This window comes from Elgaria multicarinata, chromosome 10 (genome assembly GCF_023053635.1).
Source record: "Elgaria multicarinata webbii isolate HBS135686 ecotype San Diego chromosome 10, rElgMul1.1.pri, whole genome shotgun sequence".
In the NCBI taxonomy this organism is placed as follows: domain Eukaryota; kingdom Metazoa; phylum Chordata; class Lepidosauria; order Squamata; family Anguidae; genus Elgaria; species Elgaria multicarinata.
In genome coordinates this window covers 32207098-32228505 of record NC_086180.1, presented here as the reverse complement: position 1 = coordinate 32228505, position 21408 = coordinate 32207098, and the positions used below count along the sequence as shown (strand labels likewise).

The window sequence follows — 21408 nt, the reverse complement described above, 5'->3', positions numbered from 1 at the left end:
TGCTTCTGTTTGTTGTGGAAGGTGATGCCCTCACTGATTTTTATAGCAACAACAACAAAAACAATCACCAGATCATCAAACATCACACGTAGTATGCAAGACAAATAAAATGCCCACATTAGTCATATTCATAACATTCCAATGTACTTAAATACACAGGCAACATTCAAAGCACAGCAGCTCGGACACAATGAAGTCTATTATCATAATGGATACCAATTTTTAAAATTTCCTAATTAGGTTGGAATTTGTATTTTATTTTACATATTTATCGATTTTCCTTGTACCTATTTTCTGGTGGGGATTATGTCTCTTGGTAAGGAACAGGAAAAAGTGATAATAACAGCTAGCATTGTAAGTGTCACCAACAACAGAAGAAGCTTCCAAGAAGAGTCCTTTAAACAGCAATATAGTAAGATGCAGATATTAAGAAAAAACAAATTAGACTGATACCCCAGTCTAATTGTGTATGCAGGGATGGCACCATGAAGTCCTATAAGAAAACTGGTGATCAAGTCTTCAGCTGTTCAGTGATAAGGTGGGAAGCAGGGGAAACTAACAGCACAATCCTACGCAGGCCTACTTAAAAGTATCCTGTATTGAGTTCAGGTAAGTGTGTATAAGATGCGTCCTAAATAACCACTTATAATACATTATCAACAGCCAATAAGTATTTTAATGCCTGCCATAAGGTATCACCATTTCAAGACAATTTAATGAATTAAAAGGTATCCCAAAACTCTGCTGGTATAAGTATGTTTTTACTGCCTGCTGAAAGGCAATTATGGAAGGAGTCAGGTGGATCCCGAGGTGTATACAGGACAAGGTAGTTCTTAAGCTTTCCTTAGAACATGCATGCAGAAGTCTGCTTCTATATGCTTATGCCACCGAGCTGTGCTGCAATGTCAATGTACTGGTGAACTGTATACTCATACACACATTTCCTTGATGATGTAGGCGTATAAGAATTAAAGAGAGAAAGAGACTGTTTATGCATGTCTAAAAAGGTGAACATAAGGTATCTGCTTCAACACAGCTTGTCCATTATGCTAAAAGTGATATTAAGTATTCAGTTATTTGTTCAATGCATATGCATGAAATGTACAATTTTTTGTCTACATATGAATGTACTCTGTAAAGATAAAAGACATTTATTATAGTCTGCTACTTTCTAATTGTGAAGAATGGCTTATTTGTTGATAATCTCCAGCAGAATAAATGCAAGGATCATTGGCTTTAAATAAATGTCCAAAACGTCTGTAAATAGAAACATCTTAGCATTCCCCTTCTGTTCTTGTTCTTGTTATTTGATTTACATTTAAAGAAAGTTGATCTGCTCTTTCAGTGTTCATTCCATGTATAAAAAAAGAAAAATAGCCATACCCTTGCTGTGAAGTCCACAACAGCTCCTCGGTTGAGCAGAAGTGTTGCTACATTAACATTTCCATAGTGTGCTGCTATGTGCAAAGGTGTGAAGCCACTCTGCAAAAAGGAAATAGTCCTTATCAGAAAGCAGCCATTTCTGCACAAGAAGTATTTAACTATTAAATGCTGGTTGCGTATTAACTCAAATCATTAATTCCCCACCATCACTACCAGGTCACCTAACAGGTAACCAAACGTACTATCTTCCAGTTTCATTATTTAATGTTTGGAGATTTTCCATTTTTATTAGTTCAGATACAACGAAGACTATTTTATCAGGGTCTTCTGAACAACAAAAACTGCAAATTCCTTGATTCCAACAGCAAATGGTTTTTCTGAGCAGGCTCAGAAGACTTATTTCAGCTTCTGGGCTTAGCAGGGTAAGTCAACTTAATTGGTAGTGGGTCAAGTTTACTTCCACTACATTACCTCCCCTGGGCTTTTGCTTGTTTGTTTGCACTGGGAGCTAGTCCATCTGGGGTTTGCAATAATTCTTCGGGAGCCCTCATAAAACCATTCAAGGTGTTTTCTTAAAAGCCAGATAGTTTTTGATGTCAACATGAGCATGTTCGCCCACCCACCTCCTGTGACAAATTTAACTATTGCTTTGGCTAAAAGGGTAGTGCTTTTTCACATTAAACATGAAAGTATATTCGAATAAGCGGTAGAGTGTAAGGAGCAGTATCCAAGGCTGGCAATCTGCCAATGCTAAACATATTGCACTAGAGGAATGACTGCTGGCACAACAGGCAGCTAGTCTTTGCTACTGCAACCCAGAAAACTAGCTGAAACTATTGCTTCTGGAACAGGACACATCAGTAGAGCTCCCATCCATGAGTTACACACAGCAATAACTACAGATTGATATTAATGCAGACATAGCTTTATTTTATAAGAAATTATATATAGGTCTAATTTAATTTCTAATTCCCAATTTTCGTTATCTATCTATAAAAAATGGACCAAAGTAAAAGCAGACGAATATATATTATATCTCTGCCATTAGTGCATATTTCAAAATGACATAAGATACAGTTTGAACTGTACACAATAGAAAAAAAAGTCCATAAAGTGGGGAGGGGTAGATTAAAAAAAAACTATTGGTTTTGGTACCTCGGTTGTCCTATTCACCATCATCTGTTGCAGCATGTTTTGGAAAAAAGAGGAAAGATATTACAGATTGGCAGGAAGACAGAATTAAGTTGTTCACTGAAATGAATTATTTGAATGTTATGGGAAAAACCTGACAAACACGAGTTAAATTTAAGTATATGCAACCCAGATTCCAATAGGCCACAAACCAGTATGCTACTCAATGGCAACATTGCTTCAATAAGTGTAGATGATTACATATACAAAAACTGGATTTGATATTTCAAATGCAAAAACCTTCTGTTAATTGGACTATGTATTCAAATGCAAAAAAGTGCCATAGACAGTCAGTGAATGAAAGATCCAGAAATTCAAGCATAATTTCTACCTTTCAGTCCATTTCTTCTTGCACCTCCAAGTAGAGAAAAGAGACTGTATTGCAGATACTGGTTTCAGCAATCAAGATAATTTGCACTAATCTTTTAAAGTAATGGACTGGCTACTATTCTCTTTGGACTGCCTAATACAGGACACTTTTTTGGTGTACACATCAAGTGTTTTATAGGTACATTTAAAAACGCAGCACATGAATGTGAAAAACAGATGAATCATAAAGGCTGCTGCAAATGGCTACAGCTTGCTCTATGAAACAGACCCTGGAAGCACCCATCTTTGGTACCATCCCAACACTGTCAAAAACCCCAAATGATTTTTACCTTAGACTGAACATCAGCGTTGTGGTCATTCTGGAGCAGAAGTGCTGCTGATTTGGTGTCATCTTTCCTGGCAGCAATGTGCAATGCCGGCAACCGCACTTTCCCCTTAGTGTCATTCTCCAGAAGGATAGCCACCGCTTGATTATGTCCTTGCTGCAATGCAACTGCTAGTGGAGTGAAGCCATCCTGTTACAATGGAAAGGAAATATACCACATGAAGCTAGCAGTGATGTTAGGGCAGGTCTTTGGGGTAGAAGTCCATCAAGGGTGAATCAAAGTAACACAAATTACCATGTAAAGAGCCCCCTATAAGACTATTAAGTCAAGACTCTAAAATTACCTAATGGTACCACTGAAAGCTGGAACCTATATGGACTTTTCCAATATCAAGAATCCCAGAAAGAGTTGGATCTTACTTCAATATGCTTCGGAGTGAGAAATTAAACTTTGAAAACCCGTATCCAAACACACTTTTTATTGCACCAGGAGTGAAGCATTTAGTACATTTAGTACTAAATTTCACATCTGAGTGACTGACATCTCCAGACATTAAAGTTAGTTCCAAGAATGTTGAAGACAAAAGTGATATTTCCAAGGCTGGTCTTACAGCAGAATGGGAAATGGTCTATTGTACTTCCCTCATAATTTAAGAGAAGCAAAGAAAGAAACAAAAACTGTTAGGAGCAGTTCAAGGGAAGAGGGAGAAAAACGTTAAGCTACAGGTCCTTAAAATATTTTCAATGGCCATGATCCAGAAAATCTCTTTAGGTTTGGTAGGGCTGCTGGGTTTCAGATCCCGAGATAGAAGGCAAAGCAAAGGAGCTCAGAGAATGCTGTCAGCTAAGACAGAGAGCAGGGTAGAGTTAGGGAGTCTGCAACTGAACCTGAGAGATATGGAGCCTGTTCGGACATCACACCAAGCCATGGTTAGGCTGCTAACCCTTTTGCAGCAAATGGTTAGTGAGTGTGTTTAAACTGTGGTTATGTAGCCACCATGATTAAGAATGGTTCACATGACAAGCTAAGCCATAATGTTTAGTCCACTAACCACCTGCTACAAAACTATTAGCGGACTAACCATGGCTTAGCATGTTGTCTGAACAGGCCCATTGTTAACTAGCACTGTAAATTTAGCGTCACCTGTTTGAGGTAAAATAAATTAAATAAATAAGCCAGTCTTTCCCAACTTGGTGTCCTCCAGGTGTTTTGGACTACAACACCGAGTTTTCCTGAGGGAAGTTCAAAACATCTGAAGGGCATCAGGTTGGATCCAATTGCTTGGACCAGTGCTAAAAAAAACAAAAAAAAGGAAGTGAGGTAGATTTCATTTCAAATTAAGCCAGACTCAGATATGTTTATTTAAAAAAAGCAAGATGGTTTTAGGTCCTCCTCAGAAGAACTGAGATGTCATCTCACCTTGGTCGTGTACCGGCTTGGGCTCAAAATAGAACCACAGATCTACCATTCTTTTCTAAGATAATATGATCACATTTCCAAATTTATATTATTTGGTGGTGGAACAAATTAATTACATGAGGGGGGAATGAGGGGGGAACAGCCATACAACATTTAAAAACCTACACAAAGAGAACTGTGGGCTTTAAGATTATCTAGTGATTCATTTACAACTGCTGTTTCTGTCCGGTTCCTTAGCAACCACACAGGATTTCATACCCCAGCAAAGATGCAATGGTAACCCGATCATAGGCCATCCCAGCAACAGAAAGGATTATTTTAGGACCCATCATCAAATGCAATAGTATCCACTGAATGAAAGGATAGCGAAACAGCTGTAACAAAGGCGAGCTTGGCTTGAGTGCAACCCTAATAAATACCATACCATTTTGAATGCCCTGTGGTGGGTTTACTCCATACCGCAGAAGGTGACAAATGCAGGAATCAGTGAGGGACCACTTCACATTGCACAATTGCTAAAAGTGGAAGAGCATTAAGGGAATACACAAATTTGTCTTTGGATCAACAGTAGTTTGTTTTTACTTCTGCGGCAGGCATTGCAACAGTGCAGTAGGAGCAAAATGATTTAGGAGGAATTTTAGTCAATCTTAGGAATTTTAAGAGACAAGTAGAAGGAAGTAGAATCAGCCTCAAGGGTATGTTGTGTCAATGTGATTGTGGCCTCAGTGGCTCAGTTCAGGCAACACATTTCTCAATGGTGGTTTTAGAACTCCACGGTGTTGAGAAATGTGTTGTCTGAAGGGAAAACTCAACACAATGGAGTTTGTTTGTTTTTTAAAAAAACACTCCACCCTGATATCCACACTGTGCTGAGGAGTGTTCTTGCACAACCATTGTGTTCTGTGTTGTCAGGGGTGGTTATAAGGCTCCTTATGACAGCCTTTACAATTGTTCTTTGGGAGAAAGAAATCATAGGAAACTAAGGCCACAGCTAGACCTAAGGTTTATCCTGGGATCATCCAGGGTTCGCCCCTGCCTGAGCACGGGATCCCCTGTGTGTCACCTAGATGAACAGGTTTGACCCCTGGACTATCCGGGGGGAAACCTTAGGTCTAGCTATGGCCTAAGAATCACACAGATGTAATACAGGAGTGGGCAACATCAGAGAGTCTGGATTCCAGTTCCTACTTCCCGACCCCACTGGGGGCTGCATATACCCAGCTGTCAAAATCACTGCTGCCACACTGCTAAATTCCTGCTGAATTTGGTGCCGCAGCAGTGGGGGAAAAGCTGCATTCCCCCTTTGAAACATGGTGTATGGTCCATGTGTGTGTTGTTTTTATCAAAGAATAGTAGAGTTGGAAGGGGCCTATAAGGCCATGGAGTCCAACCCCCTGCACATTGCAGGAATCCACCTCAAAGCATCCCTGACAGATGGTTGTCCAGCTGCCTCTTGAAGGCCTCTAGCGTTGGAGAGCCCACAACCTCCCTAGGTAACTGATTCCATTGTTGTACTGCTCTAACAGTCAGGAAGTTTTTTTCCCTGGAAGAGCATGTTTTGCCATAAAAATAAGGCATGTGCTCACTGCAAGCCTTGTTTTAAAGGGGAAATGCAGCATTTTTGTTGCCACACTGCCAAAATTTGGCAGCAGTTCAGCGATGTAATTTTGGGGGCAGCTGGAAGGCGACAAAATATGCTGGGAGAGCATGTGGCTGTGGTCCACCCCTTAAGTAATACATAGATTGGCCTTCATGATTTTTAAGACAAATTAAATTAAGGGAACCCCTGTAAAGAAAAGATCTGAATAGTTTACCTCAGTAGCAGTGCTCTGGTTGGCTCCATTTTCCAGAAGATATTTCACTACTTCAATGTGGTTCTCTTGAGCTGCCATGTATAAAGGAGTAAATCCATTCTAGGATAAAGCACAACAGAAAGTATTGCAGCAGGGGACAATAAGTAAAGAACATATTTAAAAACTGGCATTAAAAAGTAAACTAGAGCTGTGAGGGGAACTATTCACAGCTCTAGTTTACTTGATTTTGTTTACTTGATTTACTTGATTTTGCTACTAAGCAAAATCAAGCAGAATCCAAAAAGGAAAAATATTTAAAGAAAAACCTCAGTGCTGACAGATATATTCTACTGTTTTAATTGAGGTATGCCATATAATAAATGCTTTAAAAATGCTATATCAGTACCAGACACTAACAGGGACCGTGCCTTGGCAAAAATACTTTTACAGTGCAATCCTATGCATGCCTTTTTGTTGTTTATTCGTTCAGTCGTTTCCGACTCTTCGTGACTTCATGGACCAGCCCACGCCAGAGCTTTCTGTCAGCCGTTACCACCCCTAGCTCCCCCAAAGTCAAGTCTGTCACCTCCAGAATATCATCCATCCATCTTGCCCTTGGTCGGCCCCTCTTCCTTTTGCCTTCCACTTTCCCTAGCATCAGCCTCTTCTCCAGGGTATCCTGTCTTCTCATTATGTGGCCAAAGTACTTCAGTTTTGCCTTTAATACCATTCCCTCAAGTGAGCAGTCTGGCTTTATTTCCTGGAGTATGGACTGGTTTGATCTTCTTGCAGTCCAAGGCACTCTCAGAATTTTCCTCCAACACCACAGTTCAAAAGCATCTATCTTCCTTCGCTCAGCTTTCCTTATGGTCCAGCTTAAAAAAGGCTTACTTTAATTTAAGTGTGCAGTCTAAGAATCATATTTTAGGGTGCAATCCTATGCATGTTTAGACACAAAGAAGTCCTACAACTGCCAGATGACCTTAACCTCTTAACCAGATATAGTACAAAATGTTTTGTGTGCTCAGTGAAACAAGCAATTAAAGTATAAAAGTCAAAGCTGTTTGATAATGATTTAGAAACCTCATATGGTTTTTTTTACAGCTTAGTATATTCCCTTGGTATTCTTTTTCAAGGCATTTAAGGTAACGTGGAGTACACTAGGAGAATTCATTATTGTACCACTTTCTTCGTATAAAAACAGGAATGTAAAACTGGCAATAAAGTTTTATTAGGACTGCTACAGAAAGGAAGAAATCTATTATTTATAGCTTTTATTTAACTGAAGGTAGCCCATTGAGCATCATAAAATGATGGCCTCAAGAGAAACTGCAGATGTGGCACAAATCTAAAATAATGCACGGAAGCTAATAGTATATGACTCTTCAGTAAAATGAGCTGGCCATATAGGCTGCTGCTGCATGTGTATTAGTGTTTGATGGATTTTAAAGGAAACAAGACCTTTGATCTTCCTGATCATGACAGAACTGGATTTTCTGACTAGTACAATAGCATAATATGCTAGATAACTACCATTACAAATGGTCTGATAGGAGCATAACAATGAAACCCCTCAGGAATTGTTTTGGCATAATCAGCAAACAGTTTATTCCTATCTGTCTAAGTTCCCTCAGGTTTCAAGTCTTACAAAGCCACAAATTAGAAGAGATCGTTTTGAGTAGGACATTAATAAAGTAAAATGATGTAATTAAGTTCCTATGTATTTCATGTAGGATCATAACTACTAACCTTTACAAACGGCATACAACCATGTAATTTAGTAAAAACAAAATAAATCATTTTCATCTCTTGATTCATTCAACCAATTTGAAAAATCAAGGGACAAATAATAACAATCTAGAATAGATTATAGTTTATGTTTCATTAGTTTTTCGTTGTGTGGGAACCTATAAACATAGAAGTGCATACATTCTACTTTTAAATACCTCACTGTATACAAAATGTATAACATATGAATTCAGAAAAATCCTAATCGCAGATTGTAAGTGTAAAGCGAAACAAATAATTATGTAATAAGTTATGCCTCTTTATTTTTGTTTCAGGATCATTACACAAGTCCAACACTCATGTTTTTAGATTTATTTATTGCATTTATATCCTGCCTTTTTTCCAAGGAACCCAATGCAGCATACATAATCCTTCTCCTCTCCATTTTATCCTCACAACAACAACCCTGTGAGGAAGTTTGGGCTGAGAGTCTGTGACTGGCCCAAAGTCACCCAGTGGGTTTCCATGGCCGAGTGGTGACTAGAACCTAGATCTCCCGACTTCCAGTCCAACACTTTAGTCACTACACCACACTGATTGTTGCAAGGAAATGCATGATATGGTAGTATTTGCCAATATTTCATCAAAAAATTCGTTTTCCCTTGCTATTCCATTTTTAGCAACCAAATAAGTTAGCTATTAGCCATATGAACTGAATCACTATATTTTAAACTTGTGCATGCAAGAACACAGATTTACTTGCACAGACATATGCCAAAGTATTTGTGTCCAATAAAATATAAATTAAAAATGATCAATAATCAAATTCCATAATTGGGAATGTTAGCATGGAGCACACCCTAGCTCAGGAATGGGCGCTCCAGATGTTTGCGGCTGCAATTACCATCATCTCTCACCACTGGCTATGCTGGCTTAGGTCAAAAGATCTGGAGACCCAGAACTTGCCCACTCCTGCCCTAGATCAACAGATAAGAATATAAGAAAAGTCATACTGGATCATACCAAGAGTCTATCTAGTCCAGCAGTCTGTTCACACACAGGCCAAGCAGCTGTCCACAAGCAGGACATGAGTGCATCAGCACCCTCTTCCTCAAGCTCCCCAGCAAGTGGCATACATAGACATACTGCATTTGATACTGGAGGTAGCTTATATCCATCAGGACAAGTTGCCACTGATAGCACTGATAGCCACAGACATAATATCCCTTCTCCCCACCCTGCTGCAGAATTTTCTCCCCACCCTGCTGCAGGATGGAACACAAGGCTTGGAATACACCCACGATTCACCTCATGCCAAAGGACCAATGGCACGTGGGTTTGCATATTTATTGTTTTATACTGTATGGTTTTATCTGTACGCCGCTCTGAGATCTTAATGATATAGAGCGGGATATAAATGTTTTAAATAAATAAATAAATAAATAAATAAATAAAGAGTTTGCACCTTCCCTTCACCAGCAGTTTAGACTGCAGCCCTGCCCACCCACACTGAACAGTGTAGGTACTGCTGGTCACAGTGTTGGGCTAAATAGAGATTTTTCGAGTGCCTTGACCAGATTGGCCATTGAAATTATACTTTATCTAGCCTACTTTGCCATGTTTGTTGTCAGATTGCAGTGATTGGTTTAACTGGATACATCTTTAATTTAGTTAGACTACAATTGGCAGGTACACTGCAGAAACAGAGGAGTGAGTGATGCGGTACATGCTGATGAGGCCCTGAGACATTGTATTGACACAGCTTTCCCCAACCTGTCACCGTCCAGATGTTCTGAACTACAACTCCCACCATCCCTGACCATTGGTTATGCTGGTTAGGGCTGATGGGATGTGGAGTCCCAAACATCTGGAGAGGTGTTCTAAACCAACACATTACAGCTTACTTGCTCAAGAACATCTGGGAAGGTAGCTCTCTTGGACAATGATAGCTTCATTGACCTCAAGGGTATACCATCTGCAAAGGCTGGATGGTACTCTTGAGAACCTCACTGGAACATCTTTATGGTGTTTAAATTTGAAGAGAAGACTCATCTCAGGGCTGGAGCCAGGTTGTGCTTGCCCATATGAGACAGAGAGAGGGAGTTTTTCACCTTCTGTTGCAGATACTTTAAAGTTAATTAACAATTATCTTCAGCATTGCTGAGGCGTTACTTCAAGCCAAATGCACTTCATTCCATAGTTCTATTTTACTTGGAGGCAAAAAAAAAATCCATGTAGAAGCAGTATTAGCATACAAGAATAAAGGGGTTGGGTTGGTAGTGCTTGATCTCATGCTTTGTTCCTAATTTTTCAAGTATGATTAATGGGTTGGTACAATTATGACTACTCTGCTAGGGCAACTCTCTCTAGAAACAGGTACAATCAATTTGTGTGTCCGGAGCTACCAGGGAAAGGTCATTGGGCAAGACTTTGTGTAACACCTTCTTTTAATAATTATGTCAACCCCTTTCCTACTCAAGATGCATAAGTACTGATCTACCAGCAACTACTTCAGAAGAAGGCATGTTTCTTAAAATGTGTAGATTTATTTTGTTTTTCTAATAGTCCTAGTGACAGATGTTCCTAAGAATCCTAAGATAGTCTGTACGGTTTCACTAGTGACAAATGAGTTTTGCATCTATTTTTTCACCCAATTACTTCCAAAATGCTTCCTTGGAACAAAGTCGACTGGAATTAAAGACAGAATTAAGTCTAATAAGAGGAAACAGACATAAATGTTTATACTGGCAGAACAAGAATAGAGGAAAGAAAATAAATAATTTTGAGGGATTAGCTTAATACATTATTTGTAGAGCCCCAAAAGAAATGGAAAGGTACACTTTCGATCTGATTTCTGACGGTATTACTCACTGCCAGTCTTCCTTGTAGCATGTGCATTATGATTATACAAAATATACCAGCCAGCGGAGATGGTTCATTACTCAGTCCAAGCCAGATAGCAATGTTTTTCAGGCACTTGGTGTTCATGACAATCAATTTCCTTATGCTTGAACCTAACAGGCTTTCTGCTACATCCTGTTAGAATTTGCCAACTTCTGCTGTTGCTGAATGGATCCATTTGTCTTGATCTACTTATGGGCCTATATAAAACAGCAGTCTCTCAATTGCTCTTTTTTCATTTTGCAAGAGGAAAGCACTTTACCCAGTACAACAATGACAAAGTGAAATCCTCATTAACCAATAAAATAGGACAACAGCAGGATCTGGAAACATGAAACATGTTGGAAAGCTGCACAGAGTGACAGAGCTTGTCCTACTCTGCCTGTAGTAGGTCCATCATGATATATGAGAATACAGAAGACCAACAGCCCTGAGGACTTCAGTAAAGCAATAAATTGTTTTTGTTATTTTGTATGTCTCCTTCAACTGCCCTCCAGTCACTTCTGAACATATACATGAGTAGTTAATTTCTATCTGCTACAGCCTCAGTGATAGAGTCCATTAGTTATGAAGATATCATATCACTATTACACTCTTGTTATATTCTTTCATAGCTTTTATCCCATTAGAAACATATTGCAACTGTAATTAATCACTACATACACTTTGAGGAAGACAAGAGAATAGCAGAATTGTTTAGCAGACTGGGTTATCCTTGATTTAATTATATAGTTACAGAGACTATCCTGAGGTTAAAAAGATTATATATTCATGCCATGAAAGATGTGGTCATTTAGCATCAGAAGGCAAGCTCTTTTTTAACACCACTATAATTCAACCACAGATGCAACCTTATCCTAAGCCAGGGTGGGAAACTAAATTGGGCTGAGGGGCTGGAATCAAACATACCCAGCCCTCTACAGACCAAATGATGCCAGGCGTACATGGTCCTATCTGAGCCCATGTTTTGCTGTGCTCCAACTTCCCATTGGTGCGTGAAGCTATCATGGCTGAGTTGGTGGCTGAAGGAACACTCTAGTCGTCAGCTCAGCTGGGGATGCTTCAGCCACATAGCACCTCCTGCATCCCCAGCTGTTATCTCTGATCTGTACTGGAGATAACAGTTGGGATAACAGTTGTACCCTGGAGGAATCTATGAAGGCTGAGGAGGCTGGATGATCTCATTCTTTCATTAGTTATTTGTAATTGAGGCCAATGTCACAGGACTCTGGCATCTGGAAATATCTGTAAACTAATGCTACAACCCTAAACATACCTATTGGAAATGAGCTCTACTGAACTCAATAGCACTTACTTCCAAGTAAATCAGTTTAAGATTGGGGCATAAATAATCTGTATTAGCTATATTTTTGCTTCTTCTGTCTCTGTTGGAATATGCTGAACTAGCAGTGCTTGAGTTCCTCACCTTCAGTTCTATGAACATTGTTAAAATACTGAGCACATGAAGAAAGTATTTACCCACTATCCTGTGGATCTATTTCCATCCACTACTTTGCAGCTATTGGATGGTATAGAAATCAAAGGATTTTTTTTTTAAAGAGACCATTTGAGTTATTGACATCATTTCTTTCCCACTTGATTAGCGCCTATGGCACAGAAAAATATCCTAAGTCTATTTGTGAAATTTGACAGCTATAATTCTAATAGGAATTTCTTCTGCAATTGTCAAGTACATAACAGACAGAAAACAATAAAGACAGTTTTTTTTAAAAAAAAAATTATTTGATTTCCCTTGATATATCCTTTTTGATATACTATAATTTTAAACATGTGCACTGATATATCTGTCCAAAATAACAACAGTAACATATTCTAAATATCTGTACATATTGTTCCTGTTATAATAGGAAGTGTGCATTTTTTTAGTTTTTAGGTTTTTTTAAGCCTTGGAGAGAACACACAAGCCATAAGCACTTGGCCAGTGGAAAGATTTGGCAGAGCTCCACTAGTGATAATGCTAATTGAATTTGCAGAGGGACACCGTTGGGTATGGCACAAGATCTCTATGCCAAACATTTTAAAAATGAGATTGTTGTTTTTTTAAAGATCAGAAGAGAAATCTTAGTTAATAATGAATCCCTTAATAAAATCCCTAATGCAGCTGATCTTAATGTGTCCCCACTAACCATGTGACACAAAAATTAGTGGCATCGCAGGACAAAGGAGATGGCTGTTGTGTAATAGAGTTGCCTGCTGGTGATAAATGCTTGTTTTAATTAACAGTTCAAAAAGTAATTACACATCTGAGGGTCAATGTAATCAACCAGATTGTCCTGACTAGGGTTTTTGTTTTGTTTGTTATTTTGCTAAATACTATACCATTCTTGTCATTATGCAAGCTTGATATGTGCTGCCTTCCATTTACAGCTTGTATGCACACACGCGCACACACACAAGCTTATTATGGATCTAACAAAGCATTAAACATGTTATTGGTTATATCTATTCAAAAACATTTTACATAATTAACTTGCTATAAAAAAATCAGAGTAAGATTCTTACATAAAAGCCACTTCTGAATTTTTAACATCTTCTAAATGACATGACACTTGATGGAGTTTTGAGATCCAAATTGCTACTTATGTCTTCCTGTGAGCTTGATGAGTCCCCCCCCCCCCCGCCCAGTCTTTGAACCACCATGCCACATTTCAAACTACTTTGGAACATCCCCTCAGTTTCAAAAGCAGGTTGCTATGTGACATGGAGCATCGTCAGACCGGGGGGGGGGGGGGAGGCGGGGGATTGTGTTCCCCTACCTTTGCTTTGCCTCCTGCTGCTGTCCTACAATAATGACAGCTTCCTCTTTCTCCACACGAGGAAGAAGGCGGAAGCAAGCAATGGCCACATGGTCCATTCAGTGGGTGTTTTTATTACAGTGATTCTCCTGGGCACAACTGGAAATGGCAGCAAGTTTCACTATAGCCCCCCAAAAACAGATTTTCTCTGAGCGTCATCGGACAAACATTTTATCACACGCTCGTTACTGGCCACTCATGGCTTTTGACGGTGCTGTCCACCTCCCAGACATCTCCTGCTCCTTCTAGTCTTCTTTCCACAACATAATAAGATGCAGTTAATCTGATTTTTTAAAGGGGGAAAGCGAAATTTGCCGCCATTTCATGCAGTATGCAGGAAAAACAGCACAATAAAAGCACCCACTGAATGGGCCATGTTGTCATTGCTTTTGTGGGAAAGCAGCAGCAATGGTAGGGAAACACGATGCCCCCCCCCATCTGATGACGCTATCTGTCTTATTTTATGATGGAAAAAAATACCAGAAGGAGTGGGAGATGCATGGGAGGTACACATCATCATCAAAAGGACCCGTGAAAAATGTGAGCAGCCAGTAATGAGCATGAGACACTCATGGAGAGGTGCCGTTCAAGCCTAAAGCCCCTTTTGGTATATGGAAGTAGTTGGCCAGTGGTTCTTTATATTTACCCAGCAGTTCCAATATATATGGCATAGAACAACTCAAGACTTTGCTCTTTCCTCTGCCTGCTTTCGATAACAGTGGAAGGCATAATCAGCAGCAAAGGAGAATAGACATAGTATTCAAGGAAATAAGAGGCATTTGTGAAATTGAAGGTAGTAGAGTTTGTGAAATGAAGGGAGGCCACAAATGAAGAGGGCTATCTCTGACTATGAAGGCAAACAAGAAAGAGACACTGGAGTGCTCATATCCTTACGTTGCCTTCTCATCTTTTCTACATCTATCACAAACTCTATGAGTTGCATCCAATGCTGGCTGTCCACCTGTGGAACAGAAACCACTGGTGGAATGGCTCCCTCCTCTAAAAAACAAAAAACAAATCTGCTCTGGAAAGTTAAGGGACTTTCCAGAGCACATGAGGGGCTACAAGGAGACGTCCACTCACGCAATGTTGGATTTAACTCTGTGTCCTCACATTTAAAACTTAAGGCAGGCAACTTAAGGCAAGCAATGGATTTATGTGAAAGTTTAATTGCTCCAATGAGAGTGCTCAAAGCTGGCAACAACACTTAAAGCAGAGGTTTAAGGCAAACAAATATTATTTCTGTTTTTTGTAGTTCAAAGACATCATGAAAGGGCACACATGATCAGGATCCTATAAACTTTTATTTTGCATTATGCTGGGGAGCATTATTCTCAGCTGTACTAAAAATAAATGTCTCATAAGAGGATTTTATCTCAACAGGAGATTCTCTTGCTCTTCAAGAGTGAGCTAACGATGTATTACTCATTTTACCAAAGAGATTCACATTCCTTGTTATGAGACTGTAAATGTCTAACCATTAGAAGTTTTATTTATTTCTTATTCAATGTTTTTTCCCAACCTCCAATTCATTGAAAGAGAAAAACAAACAAACTGAAAATGTGGGCAGTTACTCATTTTAGATTTTGTGGTACAATACATTTATAAGGCAAAATTCCATTTGGAAGGCACCAACTGCAAAGCTAATGACCAGAGATATTTGTTGTAGTGATAAAGATCAGTCTGCAGGGTCCAGTGAACAATGTGTGCAATTTGCATAGTGTTTTAAATATTTATTTAGTGCAGTGACATCTATCTCTGAATAAAATTGAAAGACCCCAGCCGTAGGCTAGATGAATTATTCAGCCTTACGAAGTTGGCCTTACCATTAGGCACACTGATGTGACTACCTCAGTCAGCAGATGCGGGAGGGGAGAGACATGAGATACTTTTGAAGACCCCACAAGAGGGTGGCCTGTGTTTATTTATTTCATTTCTATACCGCCCAATAGCCGAAGCTCTCTGGGCGGTTCACGCCTGTGGTGCTCAGAGCTGTCGCTCCCATTTGCCCTGTAAGAAGGGCAGCCTTTTACATCCATTTTGCATTAAAGCTGGACTTTGCAGCTTTTAGTACATTGTTTCTTAGTCTAGCCCGATGGTTCTTTCAAAGAAAAAATAATTCGTTTGCAATTATTTTAAAGTTCAACCTGACTTTTACAAAACTGTTTTGGGATTGGCTTGGCAAACAGTTCTAAGTGCCAGATCTCTCAATGTAAGCATCCCTTCAAAATAAATGTCTACCACATTAAAACAATATCACAAAGCCTCTCTTTGGTGACTTCATTGTGTCAAAAAGAGTTCATGAAGTTTGTGCTTATGCACTTTGCCAGAATAAAAAGTAACTCTGTCTTCTCTTATGGTGAATTGGTGGGTGCTGTTTTGACCAAACTTGACAGGGCTTTCTCTGCAGTGGCCCCACACCTTTGGAATAAGTTGCCATTGGGGGTTCATCATGCTCCACGACTGCAGGTTTTTAAGAAGGCCTTGAAAACATATTATTTTACCTTATTATTTTATGATTGCTGTTATTGTTATTTTTGCTGCTGATTTTGTCATTGGTTTTATTGATATTTTTATTGTGTTCATGTTTTTATCGCTTTTAATATCTTAATGGTTATGTGTTTTATTGTTGTGAGCTGCCTTAGGAGGGCTTCTATCTTGAAAGGCGTCCAAGAAATATTGTAAATAAATGAACAAACAAATGAATGTCAAGATGGGATGCTTACTGTTGCAGCTAGCAACTTTCTTCTTTCCTTCCTCTTTGGGCATGACTAGACAAGGGGAGTGGAGGAGGATGATCTCGCGATATGATGATCGTGAGATCTTCCCCTCTCAGTTTACACGCAGCACGCAACGTCCCGGGAGGAAGAGGATGAATTCTGTATGAATTCTAGAAAGCCTACTTCAGCTGTAACAACCTTATTAGCTTTCTCCAACTCTTGTAGGGGGTTAGGCTGTGTGCTAGCCCTGCCCATAACATTCCCCTCATGCCAGAACCACCCTCTCCACTCCTGCCCTTCCCATATGAGTGAGAAGATCTCAAGAGGGATTGATTGAATGTGTGTAGAAACCTCCCCATGACTGGGACCCCAATAAAGCATGCCCCTACAGGTTTTCCTACTTATTGTAGGAAGGTTGGGTGTGGGATGGATGGGGCAGGGCTGGTGCATGGGAGTGCATTGCTATTTCCTATTCAGGCATAACATCTGAACAGGGCTACTGTCAATCTGATCCTGATTTCACATCCTGGTTTGTAAGCAGCAGTTAAACCACAGTTTCCTGGTTCTAACAGCAAGGGAGACTGTGGCTTAACGAACCATGACAGAAGCACCAAAGTCAAATATGCAAAGGGAGGAAGGAATTGTGGCACAGGCAGGAGCTCACACTAACCCCCTACGACTGAATCAGACATAACTATTTTTTATTATTTTCCTACCATTATTTGAAAATTGGTTTATGGGATGCCTATGGCTAGAGCTTCATTGAACTGTGAAAAGGGTGTGTGTGTGTGTGTGTGTGTGTGTGTGTGTGTGTGTGTGTGTGTTAATGGCCTGTCACTTGATTAAATGAATCCATTTATGTCATTAGGAATAAAACAGGTAGCAAGCTAAAGGTTTAAAAGACCTAAAAGAATAATAATAAAAAGTTTTAATCTGGTGCTGGAAAGTCAACTAAGTTGGCACCAGGCAGACCACTCCAGGGAAGGCATTCCACAATTTTGGGAATACCACAGAGAGTGCCCACTCATGACTAGCCACCCACTGAATCTCAATATGCAGGGGTACTCAAAGCGGAAACATATAGGAAGAGACAGTCTCTATGGTCCCCTTCAATGAAGGGGTTTACAGGTTAAAACCGTCTGAGAAATGAACCGGAAGGCAATGGAAAAATACATCACTGACATAATATGATCGCAATGGTCGGATGCAGCACTTCAGTAATCTAAACAGCAGGGCATCAGAGAATGGATCATCACCCAGGTAGGGTTGTAATTGGACTACCACTGATAAAGCACAATAACACTTCCAGAAACAGCATATCTATGCCTTGAGTCTGGGTGTCTTTATTCTCTGAGTCAATTCAATTTGGATCAGAATTCAAGGACCAAACATCTGTTACAATGACTGCAGAGATTGCCTGGAACATTTAGTGCTACGAATAAATGTGCTGAAAAACTGGAATCATAATTATATGCTCCCTGTGAAGATGATATTTTATTTTTGGCATTTTTTCACCAAAATAGGATTCAGAATTTTTTAAAAGAATGCATGGCAACGTCGAATGACTTTACTTTTACATTGGCACTGTGTTTTAGATCTTTTTGAATAAACTACTAAACCCAAAAAAGTTTGTGGTAGTTATTTAATTGGGACAAGGGAAAAGCAGCTATCCTCGAACTACCAAAACAAAACCATGGCATTCCCCATCATTCAATTAAATTGGAGGAAGGGGATACGAAGGGGATACAAAGGGGAATCAGTCCTCCCTTCCCAATTTCTTATCTTTCTATTTCTATTTGCTACATTGGTTTTTGCCAAAGATATTGAGCCAGAATAATAATAATAATAATAATAATAATAATAATAATAATAATAATTTTATTTGTTACCCGCCTCTCCCTATGGATCAAGGTGGGGTACAACACAAATAAAAACACCATAAAATACATACAAATAATTCAAACGTTTAAAACCAGTGCATCATTAAAAACAGCACACCATTTAAAAAGGCATCTTAAAATTCAACTGGTTAGGTCTGCCGGAAGAGATCAGCCTTTATGGCTTTCTTAAATTCTGGAAGACTGTTAAGTTGATGAATCAACTTAAAATAAGTCATCATAGATTATTTAAAACAGGCACGATTTACATAATCACTTCCTGAGAGTGGCTTGTAGTGCCCAAAACCAGAAAGTATGGCTTGGAAGGGAGAACAACTTTCCAATGATTCTACAACAGCCCTGAATGGACCTGGCATGCACCACAGTTTAAATGGTGGCTTATTTTGATAGTGTGAACCAGGTCATTGACTGAATTCACACCACATGTCATGGTTTATTTAAGCCATGATGAGCTGTCATGGCCGCACCATCCTGAAAATTCCACCCATGACCTTGGATTGTCATGTCCTGTGAACATGTCTGGCGAGGGTTATGTGAGACTTAAACAACCCTTGTATAACCCTAACAGGCCATGGATTACGAGAGAGTTGTTTAATCTTCACATAACCATGCCCTGTTCTAGGGCCATGTTGTTTAACTGACATGTAAGCCATGGCTTGTTCTTGTTTAACAGATGCATACCCCTCGCTAGCCAGGTTGCACAACACAACAACCCATGGTTGAATATACAGGATAGCCTGTGGACTCACGACTCATCTTGACTTAAATAAGCCACACCGAGGCATGATGTGTCAGGCAGACAAATTCCTCTCTACCAACTATGGAATAATCGGTAGACATGAATAAGACAGCTAAAATAGCAGAGAAAGTTAAAGGGATTTGTTAGGTTCATGCTGCTCTGTTCTGTTTCTTTGTTCTCCCTTCCTGTGTCTAGTAATTCCTTTGCGTTATATGCACTGTGAATCTTCAGTAGACGAAATGTGCTCATCCTATTATGTAATACTTCTGCCCACTATGAATCAATTGTGGGACCATAAATCTAGACAAACAATCTCTTATTGTAACCTTATAATAAAACACAGTAATGGGCTTCCTCCTACAGTTCACCCTACCCTGTGCCTGATACAAGAACAACCAAAGCTACATTAATTAATAGTAGCTTAGTGTGACCTTAGGCTAACTGAGGTCTACTACAATTCACAAGTTTGCTTGGTACCCAGCTAACCTATGAAGATTAATGTCTGTGTTATTTATAATGTCAGAGAGACTTAAGTGTGCAATGAATAAGTCCATTTGTACTAAGTCATCCATTTCTACCTTGCAATATAGTAGAAGATAGATAAATAGATAGCTAAGCCACTTGCATTTAATTCCATGCCACTTAAATATCTATTTGCAAAGTCAAAATCACCTTTTTTGGCACTTGATATGAGCACAGATAAATTAACGACTATCATTAAAGCAAAGAACATAAACACTTTCAGAAAGACAGGACCTTTGTTAATTTACTCTAAAAAGCAGATAATAAAAGAAAAAGACATTTATGACTTTGGCAGAGCCTCCAGGGCTTGGAATCCCCATTGCTTTTAGATGTAAAAATTCCATTGCTGCAGCTTGTGAGGTGTTAGAGAATATCTATACATATTTCAATTACTGCGAGAATTTGAAAAAGCTCACAAGTCCTAATAAAAGATGGAATTGTGTGCTATCAATGGTAAGGGTTCAGGTATGAAAGTGTTGGTCAACTTTTAGACGATGTATGGTATGGTGTGTAGTTTGCATGAGGCGTACGTATCTAATAGTGTTGTGTGTAAATGGGTCTGTATCTAAAAGTGTTGTTGGTAAATGGGTATGTGCATAATGTGATTGGAGGAGTATATGGAGAGTCTGGAAGAGTATATGGAATGTCTGGGAGAGTGAACAAAGCAGGGACATAAAGAAGGTATTGCAGACAACCCCTCTTCACACCACACATACACACACCTATTGATATACATGGGTCTCCTCATATCAGTTCCAACTTCTGAAGTGCAACAGAATCAACAATGTGGCATTACTCTAAATTCCTTTGAACCTGGGAGCATGCCTTACTCCCCCCATACACACATAATATTGCATAAACATTGGTGCTTGTAGAGATGCCTATATCATTTTTCTATATGTAGCTTTGAGAGCCTTTAGTGTCATGAACTCCAGTGGGGCCACATACAGGTTAACCGTTTCCATCTGACTACAGATGCCCTTTTATTTAATGATTTGTAAATTCCTTTCTACCCTTTCCCTTTCTGAAGCCTCTTCTGTTTGCTGGTGTGAGTCAGCAGCTACGAAAATAGATCAAAGAATACTGCTGGAGATACTGCGGCATTTCCTTCCATGTAAAAGAGAAAAGAACACAATTGCAGACACTGCTTTGTAGTTAGGCTTGTGAATAACTATTGCTAATTAATATTACACTTTGATCCTGACCACGGGTGCTTCCAGAAGGAGGGCTCCTCTTACTTCCAGTCAGAAGGCATGGTTAAGCTTTTCTATCTTTCTCTACTTAACTAAGTTTCTATGGTAAGAAGAAAAATGGAAGAAATGGTAGGAAAACATGGGAGGGTTACAAGTGGAAGATGATGACAACAAGGCCTCCCTCAAACTCTATGAGTCATGCAGAGTGACAGCATAATAAAAGCCTTGTCTGGAAGCACCCTACGGCTTTAGTGTGTTTGGGATGACTTTTTAGTTTTGCTAAATGAAAGACCAAGGTCGGAACCTACTGGGACATTTCCCTGATCAAGTCCTATTGATCTGAATGTGGCTCTTGCACAGGTCGATTTCATTTCAATGCTGTTTGTGCAGGAGAACATCCTGGTGGATTGTGCATCAAAGACACAATTCACAGCACCCCATTGTATGCT

The 21408-nt window shown here is 39.4% G+C and overlaps 1 protein-coding gene across 1 annotated transcript in view; it reads right to left on the bottom strand.

Moving 5' to 3' along the window:
* ANK2 (ankyrin 2) overlaps positions 1-21408 on the bottom strand; it is a 169248-nt gene that overhangs the window by 110899 nt on the left and 36941 nt on the right. The window contains exons 5-8 of the mRNA XM_063136104.1: positions 6464-6562; positions 3234-3419; positions 2539-2562; positions 1384-1482 (exon numbers count right to left, since the gene is read on the bottom strand). Of these exons, the coding sequence (XP_062992174.1) occupies positions 1384-1482; positions 2539-2562; positions 3234-3419; positions 6464-6562 (408 nt within the window). The remainder of the gene's footprint in view (positions 1-1383; positions 1483-2538; positions 2563-3233; positions 3420-6463; positions 6563-21408) is intronic.